General features: G+C 41.2%; 1 protein-coding gene across 4 annotated transcripts in view; it reads left to right on the top strand.

Annotated features, from left to right (window-relative positions):
* The window catches only part of RSPO2 (R-spondin 2), a 159,586-nt gene that overhangs the window by 79,667 nt on the left and 63,390 nt on the right, over positions 1 to 16,529 (top strand). For 3 of the 4 annotated variants that reach the window (XM_074942977.1, XM_074942979.1, XM_074942980.1), the window contains 2 exons: positions 2,814 to 2,957; positions 6,465 to 6,653. In XM_074942977.1, the coding sequence (XP_074799078.1) occupies positions 2,814 to 2,957; positions 6,465 to 6,653 (333 nt within the window). The remainder of the gene's footprint in view (positions 1 to 2,813; positions 2,958 to 6,464; positions 6,654 to 16,529) is intronic. The other variant, XM_074942978.1, reaches the window with a different exon arrangement.

Raw genomic sequence — 16,529 nt, forward strand, 5'->3', positions numbered from 1 at the left:
CTAAAACATCTTCCCTCCACTTGCTTGTAGGAATCTTTAGATGGAATCCATGCAGACTCTTCCTCCGCTGATATCCCTGCTAGCCAGTCAACTAACTCATTAACCAATCACTCAGTTAAGTGTATAGATTTAAAGAAAACCGTGTTACAAGAAGATACAAAACTTTCCCTATTACTACATTTAAAGAAAAGTTGGTGAATCAGACTAGTTGAGACAATTTAACTAGAACAGTTTGGCTAAAATCAATCAAAGCATACAATTAAAATAAAGTTATTTTTCCCTCCCAATTTCCCCTTGCTATAATTAGCATTGTCCATGCTTCCCTGTTAGAGGGTTAACAATATCACTAACCTGCTGCAAAATGCTTCAGAGTTAGGAACAACAGCCTGCCTGCTCCTGCTCCTAGGCTCAGCTTCTCCCAAACCACACAGGGCACTTGGTCTTCTGCAAAACAGCTGCCCTGACTGCTTGCCCTCATGGAGTCTGACCCCAGCAACCGGGAACCTATTGGAGCCGACCCAAAACTGTCACACCCAATTCCAATACGCCTAGCAACAATGACCCAGACACAACTCACTCCTACCTCCTCCCAATGGGTCTCTCAGAGATATCTCCCTATTAGGCACATGGGTTACACATAATCACAAAGGGGTCCCAAAGTTCAAATTACTTTTCCTGTGCAAACTGCTTAACTTATAGTCCAACATCACAGTAAGAGTTGCTGTAAAATGCCTTCTGTTTCCCTAGCTGCTGCAGAAGATAAAACGTGCCATCAATTTAAGTGGCCCTATTGTAACTTTTGGCCCTCTAAGGTTCAAGAATAAATACTAAAGTCCTTGTATTTAAAGAATTTATAAACTTGCATAGTTCTTAGAGGAATTTACAAATAGCTATTTCAGAAGAAGCACACTGGATCAACTAGCTCCTTTGGATATATTGATGCAGTTTATGTATTTTAAAAAGGAGTAAAATATTTCAAATAGTATACATGATTTATAATGTGTGTGTGACTCTTATTTTATCAATGGATTTTTCCGTTAGCTTTTGGACATTTTGCCCTGGCAGTTTTGTGTGTGTGTGTGTGTGTGTGTGTGTAGACTGCTAACCAAAACCTTGCAGAAAGAGCAATACTATTTTATTTAATTATTCCATAAAATAGCCTTTTAAGTATCCCTAGTTTTCAGACCTCTCTGTGTGTATATATCTAAATTTCTCTCTCTCTAAATCACCTGTTCCCCTTTTCATGTGTGATGGCTCATTTATAAACCAGGAAGTTATATTCCTGTTTTATATACTAACTCAATGTCTGACATGTCTATCTTAAAGGTTTTCATGGTTACTGATTTCTGAGTGTTTACCTTTTTTCAAGTAATAAACACCCTTAATCATCTTTTTAGTAATAGCTCTAATATCTGTATCAGAAAGCTAATATCCTAGAGGTCCAGTGAAAGTTTAGGAAGCACAAGACGAGGAGGATTGGTCCCTAGATGTGTTGCTTTGGGGAAGCAGAAGCCTCTTCCCTGCCAGCATCCTACTTTGTGCATAGGACCAGATCAGAGTCCTTGGGATGAGGGAGAGCCTATACTTTGTCTTAGCTTATATATCCTCAGCAAAATTAGATTTAGTTACCTTTTTCCTATTTAAAACAGAGTGGGTGACCCATATATAAACTGGGTCATATGATGTCTTGTACACAGAAGGTTGAGAAGCAATTTCTTGAGACCTTAACAGATTGCTCCTTGAATATTGCTTCTGGGACACACATGAGCAGCAGCGATGTAGACTTAAGTAACACAAAGGCATCAGCTTGATATGTAACTATAGCTGGGCAGTCGGTAAAAGCAACCAGTCTATAATAGTTTCAGCACCCTCAGCACAGCTAGCACTGTGACTATATATTTTAGAAATGGGGAGAGAAAGCTAGTCAACAACCGAGGAAGGAAATCAAAATCCTGAGATGCAGCATGGAAGCTACTTACATGTGCTGTAAAAGAGATGTATGGCATGTATATTTCTAACAAAAAGAGAAGCAGAAAGTCAGGTTACTGGGTGCTAAATGCTATTTGCAAATAAAATCTGGAAGAACTGTGTATCTGTACCATAGCATATGGATTCATATGTGAGTTTAGAAATCAAAAATAGCATAAGAAAACATTCTCAAGTGGCTGCTAATAGTCTGTTCATGGTCAACTAATGGAAATGATTTGGACCCTGTGTGCAACGATAGGCAACAATGATATACGTTAGCACATTATCGATTCCTCTTTCTCCAAATATCTCACTCTTCCCCCACAAATGTGTTTAAATACAAGTGGGGGGTAGGAGGAGGAAACCACAACAAAATATAGTTCTATTAAACCCAATGTTACCCCACACAGGAGGATAGTCAACTCAAAAGTTTCACTTTTTAAAAATGTTCTTGTACCTACTGTTTAAAATCTAAGGCAAGACAAAAAATAGACATTTTAACTTCTTTATGCGTTTGGCAGCACTTTGTGCATAGTCAACTTCACAATTTCCACTATTGAGTCAGTTTCTGTTGTTTGGGTGTATTTTTAATATAGCAACCAGGAAGAGAAAAAAATATATGTTTTAAAAATAGGAAAATGTAGTTCTAAAATCACAGAAAATAGCATGAGGATTCTGGGGCAAATGTGGTAGCTAAAGGTAATTTTTTAAAAAAATACTGGGTGGATTTCAGGGTGACGGCATCCCTTTTTAAAATTCTTCTATTTTTGCTATTTCATTGCTTTACAACTTGTGTTTTCATGTTTGGCCTTATTCTAACTGAAAACTTTTAAAATATATCTCAGGATGCAGAATAGAAAACTGCGACTCTTGCTTTAGCAGAGACTTTTGCACCAAATGCAAAGCTGGCTTTTACTTACACAGAGGCCGTTGTTTTGGAGAATGCCCGGATGGATTTGCATCCTTAGAGGAAACTATGGAATGTGTGGGTGAGTGTCTTTGTACAACTCTATCATAGTAGTTATTTTAACACCTGTATCTTTATGAAATGCCTGCTGGATTTATTCTGCACTTCTGATTTCAAAATGCCCTATTAATTGGGACTGAAATTTATAATAGTCTTGTGCTGACATTTTGAATTCTCTAGATATTAAAGGGGACAAGTTCAAGTAATTACATCACACAATTTTTTTTTCTTACTAACGTTGGTATATATATACTAGATGAAACTACTAATGTCATCTCTTTTTTATTTCAATAAATTAGTCACTGTTCTCAAAAAACCTCTCTCTCTCTCTAACATTGTGACTTTCTCTAGATTTTTAAATAGCACACTATGGGGTGCTCTGCCCTACCCCTACATCAGAGTTTGGTCAATTTTGTTATAAGTCACCATCCTCAGGGTCTTATACCTTGGCTTTTTAAAAACCTCATCGTCCTGAAAACTTATAAATCAGGCATTTACATATAATATATATAATTATGGGGTTGGTGCACTCCTGCTGGCTGAGTTCATACTGAGCAGGGAATTTTAACTCTGCCTTTATTCAGCTTTTTCTGAAGCCCTCTTCTCTTTTCCACATCACATGTGTAGAGGGCAGGATGGGAGCAGAGAGAGGATTTGTATTTCCAGTTCCTGGTCCTTGCTGGGTGGCCCTAATAGTGCTGCTAATCCCAATGTGTTCTCTCTGCCTCTCCCCTGTATCCCCAAGCTGTTGGAGGGAAAAATAGGAGCCCATGAAACCTGGCGGGGGTTACTCCTTGGGAGGCCCAACAGCCAAGAGGAAAAGTACATGTGCTTCCACATCCACACACACCGGGCCCATGGGGTAGAATTAAAGGACGGAGATAGGGAAACTGAATTCACCTCACCACCTCCCAATGTTCGAATCGCTCCCATATGCAAAAGTATGGTGAGTACTAATTGCAGATTCTGTAAAAGCTACTGAACTGAATTCCTGCCATGGCTTTGGATTTACTTCAGAAAAGGAGCGACTCCCAGTTTAAAGCATATAAAGTTTAAAGTTTATAAAACTGAGCCAGCGTTGCTGACTCTGAGTGAGTCTCATGATACTTGATATTTTTGTTAAAGTTCCAGCTCGTAATGTGACGCGCTGTCTCCTGATAGCCTAGTGGTCAGGGCAGGCCTGGGCTGAGGGTAGCGCTGGGACTGAGATTCGAGGACAGGCTGGGGTCAGAACCAAGATCATAGTCTGTAGACAAGCCAGAAGTAGTACTGTAGCCAAAGCCCAGCTTCAGGCCAGAGGTTGAAGCTGGGTGGTTAGAAACCAAATCAGAACTGTAGCTGGAGTCCAGATACAGGCCAAAGCTGGGTAGTCAGAGTCCCATGAGGTCAGGAGGTGGAGGCAAGGCCTGGAGCAAGGTCAGAGCAGGGCAAGGACAAGACTGGAACAGGGCTTGGGCAAGGCTGGGACAGGAGCAGGCTGAGAGAATCTGATACACTGGGAGACAGCAAGAGAGTTCCTGGACAGGTAATGCTATCGTACAGACTGCTCTACAGCTCTGACCGGGCTGGGAAAATATCAGAGCCTGGGGGGTCATCTGACCCAGGCTCCACTCAGGGATAGATTGCTGCCACATGCTTGATGGCTGAGTCACAGCAGGCGCTGGGAAAGGTAAGTCAGTACAGCTGGGTTTTTGCTCCATATCTGCATGCTCACTGCAGTTCTGTTGGAGGGGGATCCATTGAGGCTTTGGGGATGGGACTCTGTGGGCCTGCCTTTACTAAAGGCTCTCCCATGCAGCATCAGAGGGAGGGGGAAGCAGACCCAGGCATCAACTAATGACTAGGGACAACAAAAGAAAAAACAGGGATGGGAGTGAAGGTCACAGGGATAAAATCTGGGATCCAAAGGGAAACACTGAGCAGAGAACCTTGGACACTGCTTCTCCAGGGAGCCAGTGGACACAGCCCAGAAGAACTTTGCCTGGAGATGTGACTTGAAAAGGGATCAGAAATAGGCTCCCAGTCGCAACCCCTCCTGCCCCTGCATCCAGCTTCTGCTTCCGGGTATGGTAGAGGACCACCTTGGCCAGCACCAGGAGGAGGTTGACGAGGAGGTCTCGTGACTTCATAGAACCACAGATGGGGTGTGTATAGATCAAGATGTGTGGGGGAAAAGTGCAGCCAGAACTTAAGGTTTTGGAGGCGCTGGACGAAGGGCTTCTCCAGTCTCATGTACCCTATATAAATGCACCAGGGTCTTCCCCTCACTGCAGAAGGGGCAGGTGTCAGGGGAGGTGGTGAACCATTCCAGGTATACATTTGTGCTCACAGCTTCATGAAGGAGCCAACAACTAATATCCCCAGCAGGCCATGGGATCAGAGTGGAATACTTACCCTCCAATTGGTGTCAGGGTGGAACATGAGGGCAAGGAAATGCAGGATGTGGCGCACTAGTGCATACAGATGTTTCCTGGGGGTGATTCAGAAGCAGATCAGCTGCATGTTGTGCAGCTGGTTCAGGTGGTATGTCAGGAGTGGCTGGGGAGGCTTGCAGGGCAGGGGCCCGATGGTGGGGTCCAGAGGGCCAGGTGCAGGTGGGGAGTATCCTCCTGCAGGACTCGAGGAAAGTGCAATAGGTGGGCAATAAGGCTGCCCTCACCTCCTGGAGCACACGATAGGGAACACGAGGGTGGTGAGTCCCATGCACTGGCTGAGCACTATGGAGTCCACCCAATCCCTTCAATCATAGTCTAGGAGGTCTCTGATCCTGGTGGCACTAGCCAGGACCAATCTCCGGTGCACCGAGGGGGATTCCACCACCTGCACACCAAACAGGATGTTGTGGAGCAGGGGCTCTGCAAGGAAGTCCTCCTCCTCAGCAGCTGCCACAGACCTATCATGGATCTGTTGGAGAGGCAGCTGAGTGAGCAGCCCTGGTTTGATTGTGGATTTGCCTCACATCTGGAATCATGTCATGTGAGACTCTGTTTTCATTTTTATAAAAACTGAGCCTTTATGTGAACAACAGTCTCAGAATATGCCCACCAATCAAAGTTTCAAAAGACCATTCTTTTTGGTACAAAAACTACTTTGTACACTGCTTGAGTAGAAGACACAGATTGTAACTTCTGGATGAACATTTTTAGTTTCAAAGGATAGACAACCTAAAAATACAAGCTAGAATCTTCTTGTTACAATAGTGTCAAATATAAAACAGGCACCATTTGATGAGAGAATTGTTACAAAACCATGAAAATAATGAAAGTCATGAAGAGGGAATTGTTACAGAGAATCTGTGGTTGGGTAGTTGTTGTCTGTGTCAGCTTTTAGGATAATTCAGGTTTCTGATACAATTACCTTGTAAAAACTGCAAACTAAAATCATAATCTGAGATTTCACCGAACAATAAATTTTACAAGCAATAACTTCTAATTTAATACTCTTGCTAGTTAGAGTTGCCATGTATTGTGAAAGAAAGACACGGATACAGACAAAGCCCACTAATTTATGACCTGTTTTGCTTTATCAGAAGGCTGTGAAGTGGGTCCATGGAGTGAATGGGGAACTTGCAGCAGAAATAACAAAACCTGTGGATTTAAATGGGGTCTGGAAACAAGAACAAGGCAAATTGTGAAAAAGCCAGCAAAGGACACAATACCTTGCCCAACCATTGCAGAGTCCAGAAGATGTAAAATGGCTGTGAGGCACTGTCCAGGAGGTAAGAACACTCCCCACTAAACAATTTTTTGAGCCTTTTCTAATTTAAGTCCCATTTATAACTAGGAAAACAGAGCTATATAGTCCAAGCAAGAGAGAAAATGCTGCCCTTACTCTACCTTGTGCAGTTATGCATGGGCAAAAAGGCAGCAGAACCACACTACTGCACACAGAGCCAGTCCACTGGGGAGTGGGGGGCAGGAGGGGGGGCAATGCCTAATGGCACTTTTTCTTCTCCCCCTACACTCCTACCTATCTCATCCTAATGGTTTAAAATTTCTCTCTCTCAATGCAGCATCTTCATTTATTGTATGTACAACACATACAATATGTTTATGTGCTGGGTAAAAATGTTCAGCCCTTTAAACCACATTAAACAAAACTACTAGCTACCCTACGTCTTTTTTAAAAAGACAGGGCATACTGAATAAGTCAAGCATTATTGCTTAGATTTAGCTAATTTTATCTTTTACCACTTTCATTTATAGATTGTTAACCTAGTAAACCATAAAACTCAATATGTTGGATCTATGGATGATGACAGTGCTTTATGTGATCCAAATTTTGAATAGCTGGAAATACATATACTACTTGCAACTCTACTTTGTCTGCAAATCTAAACGCTATTCTTACACAAAGTGAAAACATGGGAATTTTAATCCTTGTTTACAGAGAGGAAATGTGAGGCAAATCATTTTTACTTTTAATGTAACAAATCAGCAATATTTGACTAGATTGATAGCCAATGAATATTGTTGTCACATCAATACAATATTTTATTCCGTATATATCTGTTTATCATGTGGTTAAAAACTTGTCAGCCTGTAGTGTTCATTCGAAACCGCTAAAGTTTTGTTTACAAAACCAGCAGCAGAACACACTCTCCTTTGAAAAATAATTTGATACCATTTTGTCAGCAATTTAAATGAGCCCAAACAAGAAGCTACCATACAGACTCCTGATACTGCTTTAAAATTAGTTGTACTACACTTTAACATACATCCAGTATTAATCTTTTTTATTATTTATGTGTTTATTTACAATTTGTAAAGCCCTGCTCTTGTTTCAGAGTTGGGCTTTCCATTTTTTATGACTTTTTCAAGGGTAATTAGCTGACACATTAAGAAAGGGGAAAACTTTGTCTGAATATCAGGAAAAAAACATCCTGGGAGTAAGATCTGTTATGGTGTGGAAGAATTGCCCAAGGGGAGTGATGAGAGCCCTGCCTCCTGAGACATTTAAACTAAACAGGGGGAAAACCACACTAGGAAATGCACTGGGAGAGCAGTCCTGCATTGATGGATATTTGTGGGGGGAAGAGAGGAGGCAGGCAGGAAAGGGCAGAATTGGAGGTTGAACTGGGCTGATTCGTGGTAGCTCAGTGAGCTGGTATTTTTTCCAGGAGGCTACCATCTTGTGCCCCAGAGTCTATGCTTGCTAAATCTTTAGTGCTCCTCAATAACTTTCAGAATGCAAATAACATGTAAACCAATGTAATCATGTTTGCTTCCGTTTGCTGACAGCCTGAACTGATAGCTGATATATGTAAATTGGCCTGTTGATTTCAGTAGTGTGCTAATTCTGCAGTCCAAAAGTGATAATGATGAGATCTGATTTGTTAACTGTTTTTCTGCTGGTACAAAATAAAGGAAGGGGATTATCACATTATGAAGATCTATACAAGGTACTTTGAATTACTTCTTGTTTTGAGGCCTTCTTTTGGTGTTTCTGGTGCATGGAGGTTAGTTTATGGGGTGGAGTTTGGGAGAATACCAGATTTTTTTTTTTCTCCAGTTCAAACTCTAGATAGGACAGATACAACCATATAGGTTTCCACCCCAACCCCTTCCCCCTTGTGATTTGAGACACATGGGTGAAGTTGTGTATTCAAACAGGAATTCATGCATGTAATGGCCAGTTATGCAGGGGTGCTGGAACAATTTGTATAGTGGAGGTGCTGAGAACCATTGAACCAAACTGTGAACCCTGGATATGATGGAAAGCACTTCAAGCCCCGGGGGTGCGGCAGTTCCATCACCTTTGCAGTCATGTTGAGAGTTCCCTGAAAATGGCTTTTTACAGGTGATTTTCAGTCAAAGTCCTGATAATTTGCTTCACAGAATCTGCTATTGGCCCACAGTATTCATGTGGGTGCTTCAGTGCAGAAGCAACACTGTTTCAGAAACGTTTAATATCTGGGGTCTATAATTCTTATCTGTCTGAGTTTTAAAAGAAGGGGAAAAACCTTGTCTACCCATCCAGCCCATGGATTAGATCCTTCATCTCCTCTGTGTGACAGGAATCCTGAGGCAGGAGCTGACCCAGTACCCTGTCACTCAAATCCCCACTAATAAAGGTTAATTGGGACCTAATTAGAGGATCAATTAACAGGTGGAGCCACAGTTGAATGGCTAATTAGAGGGAGAAGCAGCCCCAGCAGCTAGGAGCAGATAAATAGAGAGGAAGGAAGCCCTGGAAAGGGGTAGAGACCCTGAAGGAAGGCAGAGCTGGCTGCTGCCGCCACCTTTCCCCCAGACGCAAGAGGGGGAGCTGGCTGGGATGTGTAAATATGTAGACAGCACTACATGCAATGGCCTGCTAGAACAGTATAATAAAGCACAATGATGATGGAAGTGGCCTGGAGTGAGCGTGGTCTGTATCTAAGGCAAGAAAGACTCACAGAGGACCCCCTATGGCACTGTTTTAATTGTAAGGCAGCTATGGTAAGCCTTCTCATATTGAGTCAAGAAATTCATGGGTCATGCCCAAGTTAAGTTCTTTGACCATATATTAAAGATTTTATTCAGTAGGTCAGTGGTTCTAAACCTTTCCAGATTACTGTACCCCTGAAGCCTGTGCTCCACCACGCAGAGCTGAAACATGTAACTTGGCTTTGTGGAGCCTCCTGTGGTGTGGCTGCCACCCCCTTATGCCAGACCTGCACATGTGACCTCCCCTCCCAGGTCGCAAACCCCAGGTTGAGAAACATTGATCTGGATGAGTTGGTGTACCCCCTGGAAGACTTCTGCGTGCCCCAAGGGCTACACATACCCCTTGGTTGAGAACCCCCCCACTAGATGACCAAGAAAATATGTTGTAGGCAAATGTAAGAGTTCCATTCAGTGTGGAAGGCCTGCAGTATTGACTGTAGTTGTGGAACCCTACTATTTCCAAGCATCTTATAGCTACTCAATATAGCAGCTATCTCTGGGCGTCCCACTTCATGGAGATTCCTGCTTGTCTTTCCGGAGTCTCAGGATTAAGGGCTCATCCTGAATAGTTTTGTACAGAGTACTTATGATAAGCAAATCCTGGTGTGTGATCCTGTAGAACTCTGGACACCATTTAAAGGTACCCTCTCTCTCAAGAGACATTGGCTGGAAGGAGGTGGCCTTTTCTCTGTCCAATATGAGTTCAGCTCCAAAGCTGAAGCTGACTCTTTGCTGTATCTTTTATATTTTAACTGTTTGCACAATAGTGGTCTCAGCGTTTGTCTACATGGCAAGTTACTGTGCAGCAAGCTCATGCACTATAGTTTCACACCCTGACTTGCTGCACAGTAATGTCCCATTTAGACATTGCTGCATCACACTGAAAGTCCCAGAGTGGGCATACTGTACCTTCAAGTAGTAATATGCTAAGCTTCACTATGGACTTTTACTGAGCTGCAGCAGTGTTCACATGGAACTTTACTGAGTGGTAGGCTGGTCCACTGTAGATTCACACCCTGACTTGTCATGCAGTAACTTGCCATGGAGATAAGTCCTAAGATACCATTATTTGATCATATTTTAGTTTGTTAAATGATTGGTCACCAGAAATGTTTAGTTCAATTGTAATATTTTGGGAAGCAAGAAATCAAGTACAATCTGGCTCGGAGAGAATAGAGTCAGTGCTCTTTACAAATATGGCATTGTCCTAATATTACATGTTCTGAGTTTTTAACTTGGGAAAATAAAGGAAACTGGAAGGGAAATAATATTTAGTGACTTTAAGAATCATAATCTCTGTAAATATCTGTTAAGAGGGTATGATAATAAAACTTTTCTTCTGATGTTCTGAGTGTATATACTCACAGCAACATGTGGGATATGTATTAGATTATATAACTAAAGATGATTGTAGATTGTGATGAATTAAACTGCGAACAGGAAATAAGGATATTTTTGGTGGAATAGGGTCAAGTAAATGTGCTTTTGACATATGTTTTCTATTTCTGTACATTTAGTTTACATTTCAGTTACTATTTATGTGGTCTGCATTGTACATGATAACTTCAGAAGCATTTTTTTTTCTGATTTCATAAATCCTTGCAGGAGAAGGAGTAGAGTTGCATTTACCTTCCATATTATTTGCTTCAGTTCCATATTTATGATGGACTGGGATGTTACCCATCTGTCTGTATGGCTGTGCATCACATATAACTTCTGAAGAGGAACCCTTCATCTCTTCCTCAGTGCTTACAGATGTAGCCTGGGCTGCAAGTAAAAGATGGTTTCACATAGGGCCTCAGTTTTTTCCTGCTTTAAAGTAGGTTGACACACTAATGACTTCAAACAGGTTACCTGACAATATTTTGATTGTCAGTTCTATAGATTAAACTATTATTTCCAATTGGAAATGTCACGTTTGTATTCTGCTAAATGTTATATATATTGCCCTGTTGCATTGGTGTAACATGTCTCATAGGATCACAGGAGTTACAGATGGAAAAGACTATTTAGTTTATCCAGTCCATCCTCCTGCCAATGCCAAGCTGTTGTCTACAGTAAACTTTTTAGTGTTTCATCTAGTCTAATTATTAAGGGTCCCAAGTGCTGTGACTTGCATAGATCCCTAGCCAGAAATATTCCACTGGCAAATATTTGGAAGTTCTCTCTCAAATTCAGCATAAATGTTCCCTTTCATCTCATTAGTCATACTTCTGTCCCCTGTGTACCTCTGTAAATTATTATTCTCCTTCCTTAATGTTTACACCCTCCATCTATTTGTAGACTGTTCTCACATCCCCCATTAATCATTGCTTGGCAAGCTATACATCCCTGGCCCTTTTAATCTTTCATTGTAAGTCAGTCCCTCCAGCCTTTGAACATGTTTGTTGTTCTTCTCAGAACTCCCTCCAGTTTGTCTGTATCATTATAGAAACAATGATTGCCATTTTGTGACTAATTATTTTGTAGGCGAGAAAGGAGGTGGGCCCAAGAGATGAGTGTCACATTAAACTCCTCAGCTTCAAGGGGAAAAGTCCTAAGTTTGAAGGGGAAGGGAGTTGTCTCTGTGACACAGATGTGTAACTGGAGGGAGGAGGACTTCAAATTCTGTGCTGTTTGAGTTGGATTTTGGAAATTGGTTTTCCAGTACTCTTAAATTTCTCTGCAGCACTAGGAGCAGAGACTTCCTATCTATCAGGAACTGAAGGAACAGCAGGGTAAAGCTTCAGTTATTGCCTCTGTCCCTGTGTCAGTTAACTCCAACTGCTAACCATTGGGGAAACTTTTCTGTAAAATTTTAAAATGAAAAAGTAAATATTTATTTTGTTGGACATGTTATATTTAGGAGAGATGAGCATTTGTTTTCTAACATAATTTCAAAAAGTGTGTTAAAGGAGACACTTACATGCACTTTTATTCTGAAAAGCATCAGAAGGCCGCTGTGTATTCAACAACTTTGTGCTCTGGGTATATTCAGAGATCTGTTCCCTGTCTTTGGTAATTAAAGTATATTTGAACTGTTTATTTTACCTCTTGTTAACCCTACTAAGTGAGACCAAGCTGGATTCTGTTCCTCCATCATCATCCACAAAATAATTCAGTAAGTTCCAAGCTTTCTCACCTGTGCAAACATACTGAAGGCAAGGGTACTGCACCAGTGGCACCGAGGGCAGAATTTCAAAGACAATGGGATAGTATGGTTATAACTTGAGGGTATCTGGCCTGCAGAACCTTCGTTATTGACTGTGACGCATTAGGAGGTAAAAACCCACCTTGACTTTCAAAGCTCAGGTTGCATTTTCACAGCTGATAGGAAAAAAGTCGCTTGTAAAGTTGCATGCTTTATATGGCAAGTATCAAGAACTAACAAACAGACCGCTCATGATTCTATGTTTACAAAGGTAATTTTCAGAGGAGAACTATATATTGGTGTCTGTGAAGATACTGTCTCTATATTTAACAGTTTCTAATTATCCTACAATAATAATATGTCTTATAGAAACAACTCCATTTCTTCCATGAGTACAAATCTAGATGTCTTTGTTTTCATATTTGCAGTAATATTTTATGTGGGAAAGTTTGTGGTAAAATAATTTGACTTCCACCCAACAAATTAGTCATGGGTAGAGCTGGTCAGATTTTTCTTCCATAGAAAATTTCAATGCAAAAAATGGAAAATTCATTTTCTTTGAAAAATTTCCAGGAAGTTGACTTCATCAAAAATTGGAAATGTTCCATTGGGCAAATCCAAATGAAATATTTCAGTTTGTTGAACCAAATACAGGTTTTGTGTCAGGGCAGTTTGACATTAATCTGTCTGCCTGAACTTCTGCGGTGCCTCCTAGGAATTGTTTCTTGTGTCTCATGCCCCCATTCTCTCACAAGGACGGCCCTCCTTTTTCATTACCCACTATTCACCACAGTCTCCCTTGTTGCTGACTCACTGCAATGCATCGTGGCTGTGGTGCATCGTAAGAGATTTAGTCTAGGCCAGTGAGCCCCAGGCACATAGAGTGGAACAGAATTCTGAGGCACCAGAACTACGTCTGTCATGAGGCACTGGCAGTTCAGGAGAACACAGTTCAATGTTGAACTGAGCAGAAATGAAACATTTCAATTCAGGAAAGTCAGATCGCTTAGTTTCAATTGAAAACATCAACATGAAATGTTTTGTCTGTCAAATCCATTTTCCTTCAATAATAGTTTATGGAAATTTTTTTGATCAGCCCTATTCAGAAATGTCTTTAAATGATATTGATAAAAAGATAACTGGCTGTTTAGCTGATTTAGAGTTAAATACCTTTCCAGCTACTCTGGAACCTTGAGAGCTAATGGTCTGGGATGTCATCCAGTATCAGATTTTTTCTTGGGAAGAAAACATTTTGACAGGATTAACAACCTCAGCTAAACAGGGCTATAGCTCTGGCTATAATAGAGCTCCCAGGTGGTTCTGTTCTGGCTACATCATGAAATAAGAGTTCTGATGTGTCTTTGCCAACAGATGACTGAGTGTAACTGAAGCCCAACCATTTCTCAGGTGGCAGAGTATATATGATGATTAAAGTTTAATATATGCAGATAAGGCATTTTATTGTGGTTTCATTACTTAACATGTAAAATTAACAATTTTTAAAGGTTTACTATTTACCTTATTCTAAAATCAGATATTTAGAAAAATATTGCTGTTTGATTAAGTATATTTTATCGGGACAGCTGTAACAAATATTTGGAAACTTCTGTAACATGTTCAGCCACATTTTGATTATTTGAGTGGTTAGTTCTTAAGGAGAAATAGTTAGTAGCATTTATTTAACTCACATTATTGGAATGTGGAATTGCTGCTTTAGGTTCACTTTTCAGTTAAATATGTTCCTGTTATTTAGGAAAATAGTTTCAACAGTGTGGGTTTCAACAGTTTTGTAGTATGGATCTGCACCTTCCTAGGTAGAGACAGAGTTACATCAAATGTTAATTGTACATCAACACTTACTGTTACCCCAAGAACACACTCAAGGATCCCAGAGTAGCCTTCCTATTGCTTACTTCTGGGTTCCCAAGATGTTGATCTATTAATTTGTTCCTGCAAGGTGAAATGAGGGGGCTGCCCGAGTAGAATTGCCAGGGTTTACCAAGGATTTCCCTATGTCCTTCAGGAAACTCTGATGAAGTGAGCTGTAGCTCATGAAAGCTTATGCTCAAATAAATTTGTTAGTCTCTAAGGTGCCACAAGTACTCCTTTTCTTTTTGCGAATACAGACTAACATGGCTGCTACTCTGAAACCAGAACAGACTAGATCTGTTCACCCTGGGAGGACCTGGATACAGCCATCTGCTCAAAGGACTGACACCAATGCAGTACTTTTCCAAAACAAAGTATTTTCTTTATTTAGTGTAACCAACCTTTCCTAATACAATTAATCTAAGCCTAAATTAAAACATAAATCCCTTAGCACAGGTATACAAATTAAACTATCCAAGACCATAATGTCATAGGTGGAATGGCTTAAGGGATTATATTCTGCAGATATCAATCCTATGCAGGACACTGACAGCAATCTTAGTAAACTCTAAACTTTATATATAGTAATATAAACATACACACCACAAACACTCATTTTTATTATCCACAGCATACACATTCATTAACCCTATCACCATGGGTTCTCAAACTTCACTGCACCGTGATCCCCTTCTGACAACAAAGATTACATAACCCCAGGAGGATGGACTGAAGCCTGAGCCTGCCCACGCCCTGCTGCCCAAGGAGGGTGGGCCAAAGCAGAAGCCCCATGGCTTCAGCCCCAGTTGGGGGGGACCTGTAAACTGAGCCACAGGGCCGTGGAGCTCAGGCTTTGGCCCAGTGTGGTAGGACTTTGGCTTTGGCCTGAGGCCCCAGCAAGTCTAACCACCAGCTCTGGTGACCCCATTAAAACGGGGTTGTGACCCACTTTCGAGTCCTGACCCACAGTTTGAGAACCATTGTTCTATACTATAGATAACATGTTTACTCTCTGTAGGCTTCTCTTTGCTCTAAGGATCCTTCTACTCTGCCTCAGCAGCATTGCTTCTGTCAACCTGCGGTTGTTTCTGCTGCTACTTCTGATTCCTTTGCTCTTTTAGGTTTCTTCTGGTTCTCCTGCTCCTGACTTGACTGACTTTTGCGTGCTTGCTCTCTGTCTTTTATACAATTTTTGGCCTGTTCTGATTGGCTTGTTTGCCAATCCTAGTATTAGCATACCTGTTGTCCAATCACCTTCAGACCCTCTCTGATTGGTCTATGAGTATGGACCAATCATAAATGCTAAGTCTAACTGTCAAACAAAGACTTAGTATTATGGGATGTTTACTACTGTGGTTTGGGGACCCTCACCTAGTTTTGGACTGAGCATGTCTGACTGACCCCCTCGCTTCAGTTTTGGAGTGACCTTTACCTAACCTCAGTCCTTACTCTCCCTCCCAACACACCAGCCATAGGCCAAACTGCTTGAAACTGCCAATTCACTGTCCTTGGCTATGTGCCAACATTGTACACACACTTAAATTACCAAACTTTTAAACTATAACCCATCACCTTATTTCTTTTAGCATATGCTTAATTGTTAACTTATGCACTGTAATGTCACAGTCTACTGCTGCCACTCCATTTTTTTTTTTTTACTAATTTTATTTCAATTCTTCCCCTATTTTCAGTTAATGGTGGAAGAGCAATGTTTTCAGTACTGTGCTTAAGAAACAAAACAGAGCAGCTCAAAATCCTTTCATATGATTACAGGGTCTCCTACTCTCCCCATTTCCCCCAAAGTATCCAATAGCATTGTTGGGTGATGGTTTATCAACAAGAGAAGAGAGCATATCTTCTCTTGGTTTTTTGGATGAATAGCTTACTGTATTGCTGCACCTCTGACAAGTGATAGTAGATGTCTAGGGTCTTTCAGACTTGCTTCCGGTGGAGGAGGAAATGGTGACACTTATATTCTTAGGGCTTGTCTGGACTTAAAACAGTACAGCTGCACTGCTGCACCACTTCCGTGGAGATGCTAATTAGGCTGATGGCAGGGCTTCTCCTGTCAGCATTGGTATTCCACCTCCCCAAGACGTGGTAGATGGGAGAACATTCCTGTTTATACTGGGGATTAGGTTGGTTTATCTTGGTCACTTAGGCTATG

Source organism: Natator depressus, chromosome 2 (assembly GCF_965152275.1).
Source record: "Natator depressus isolate rNatDep1 chromosome 2, rNatDep2.hap1, whole genome shotgun sequence".
Lineage (NCBI taxonomy): Eukaryota > Metazoa > Chordata > Testudines > Cheloniidae > Natator > Natator depressus.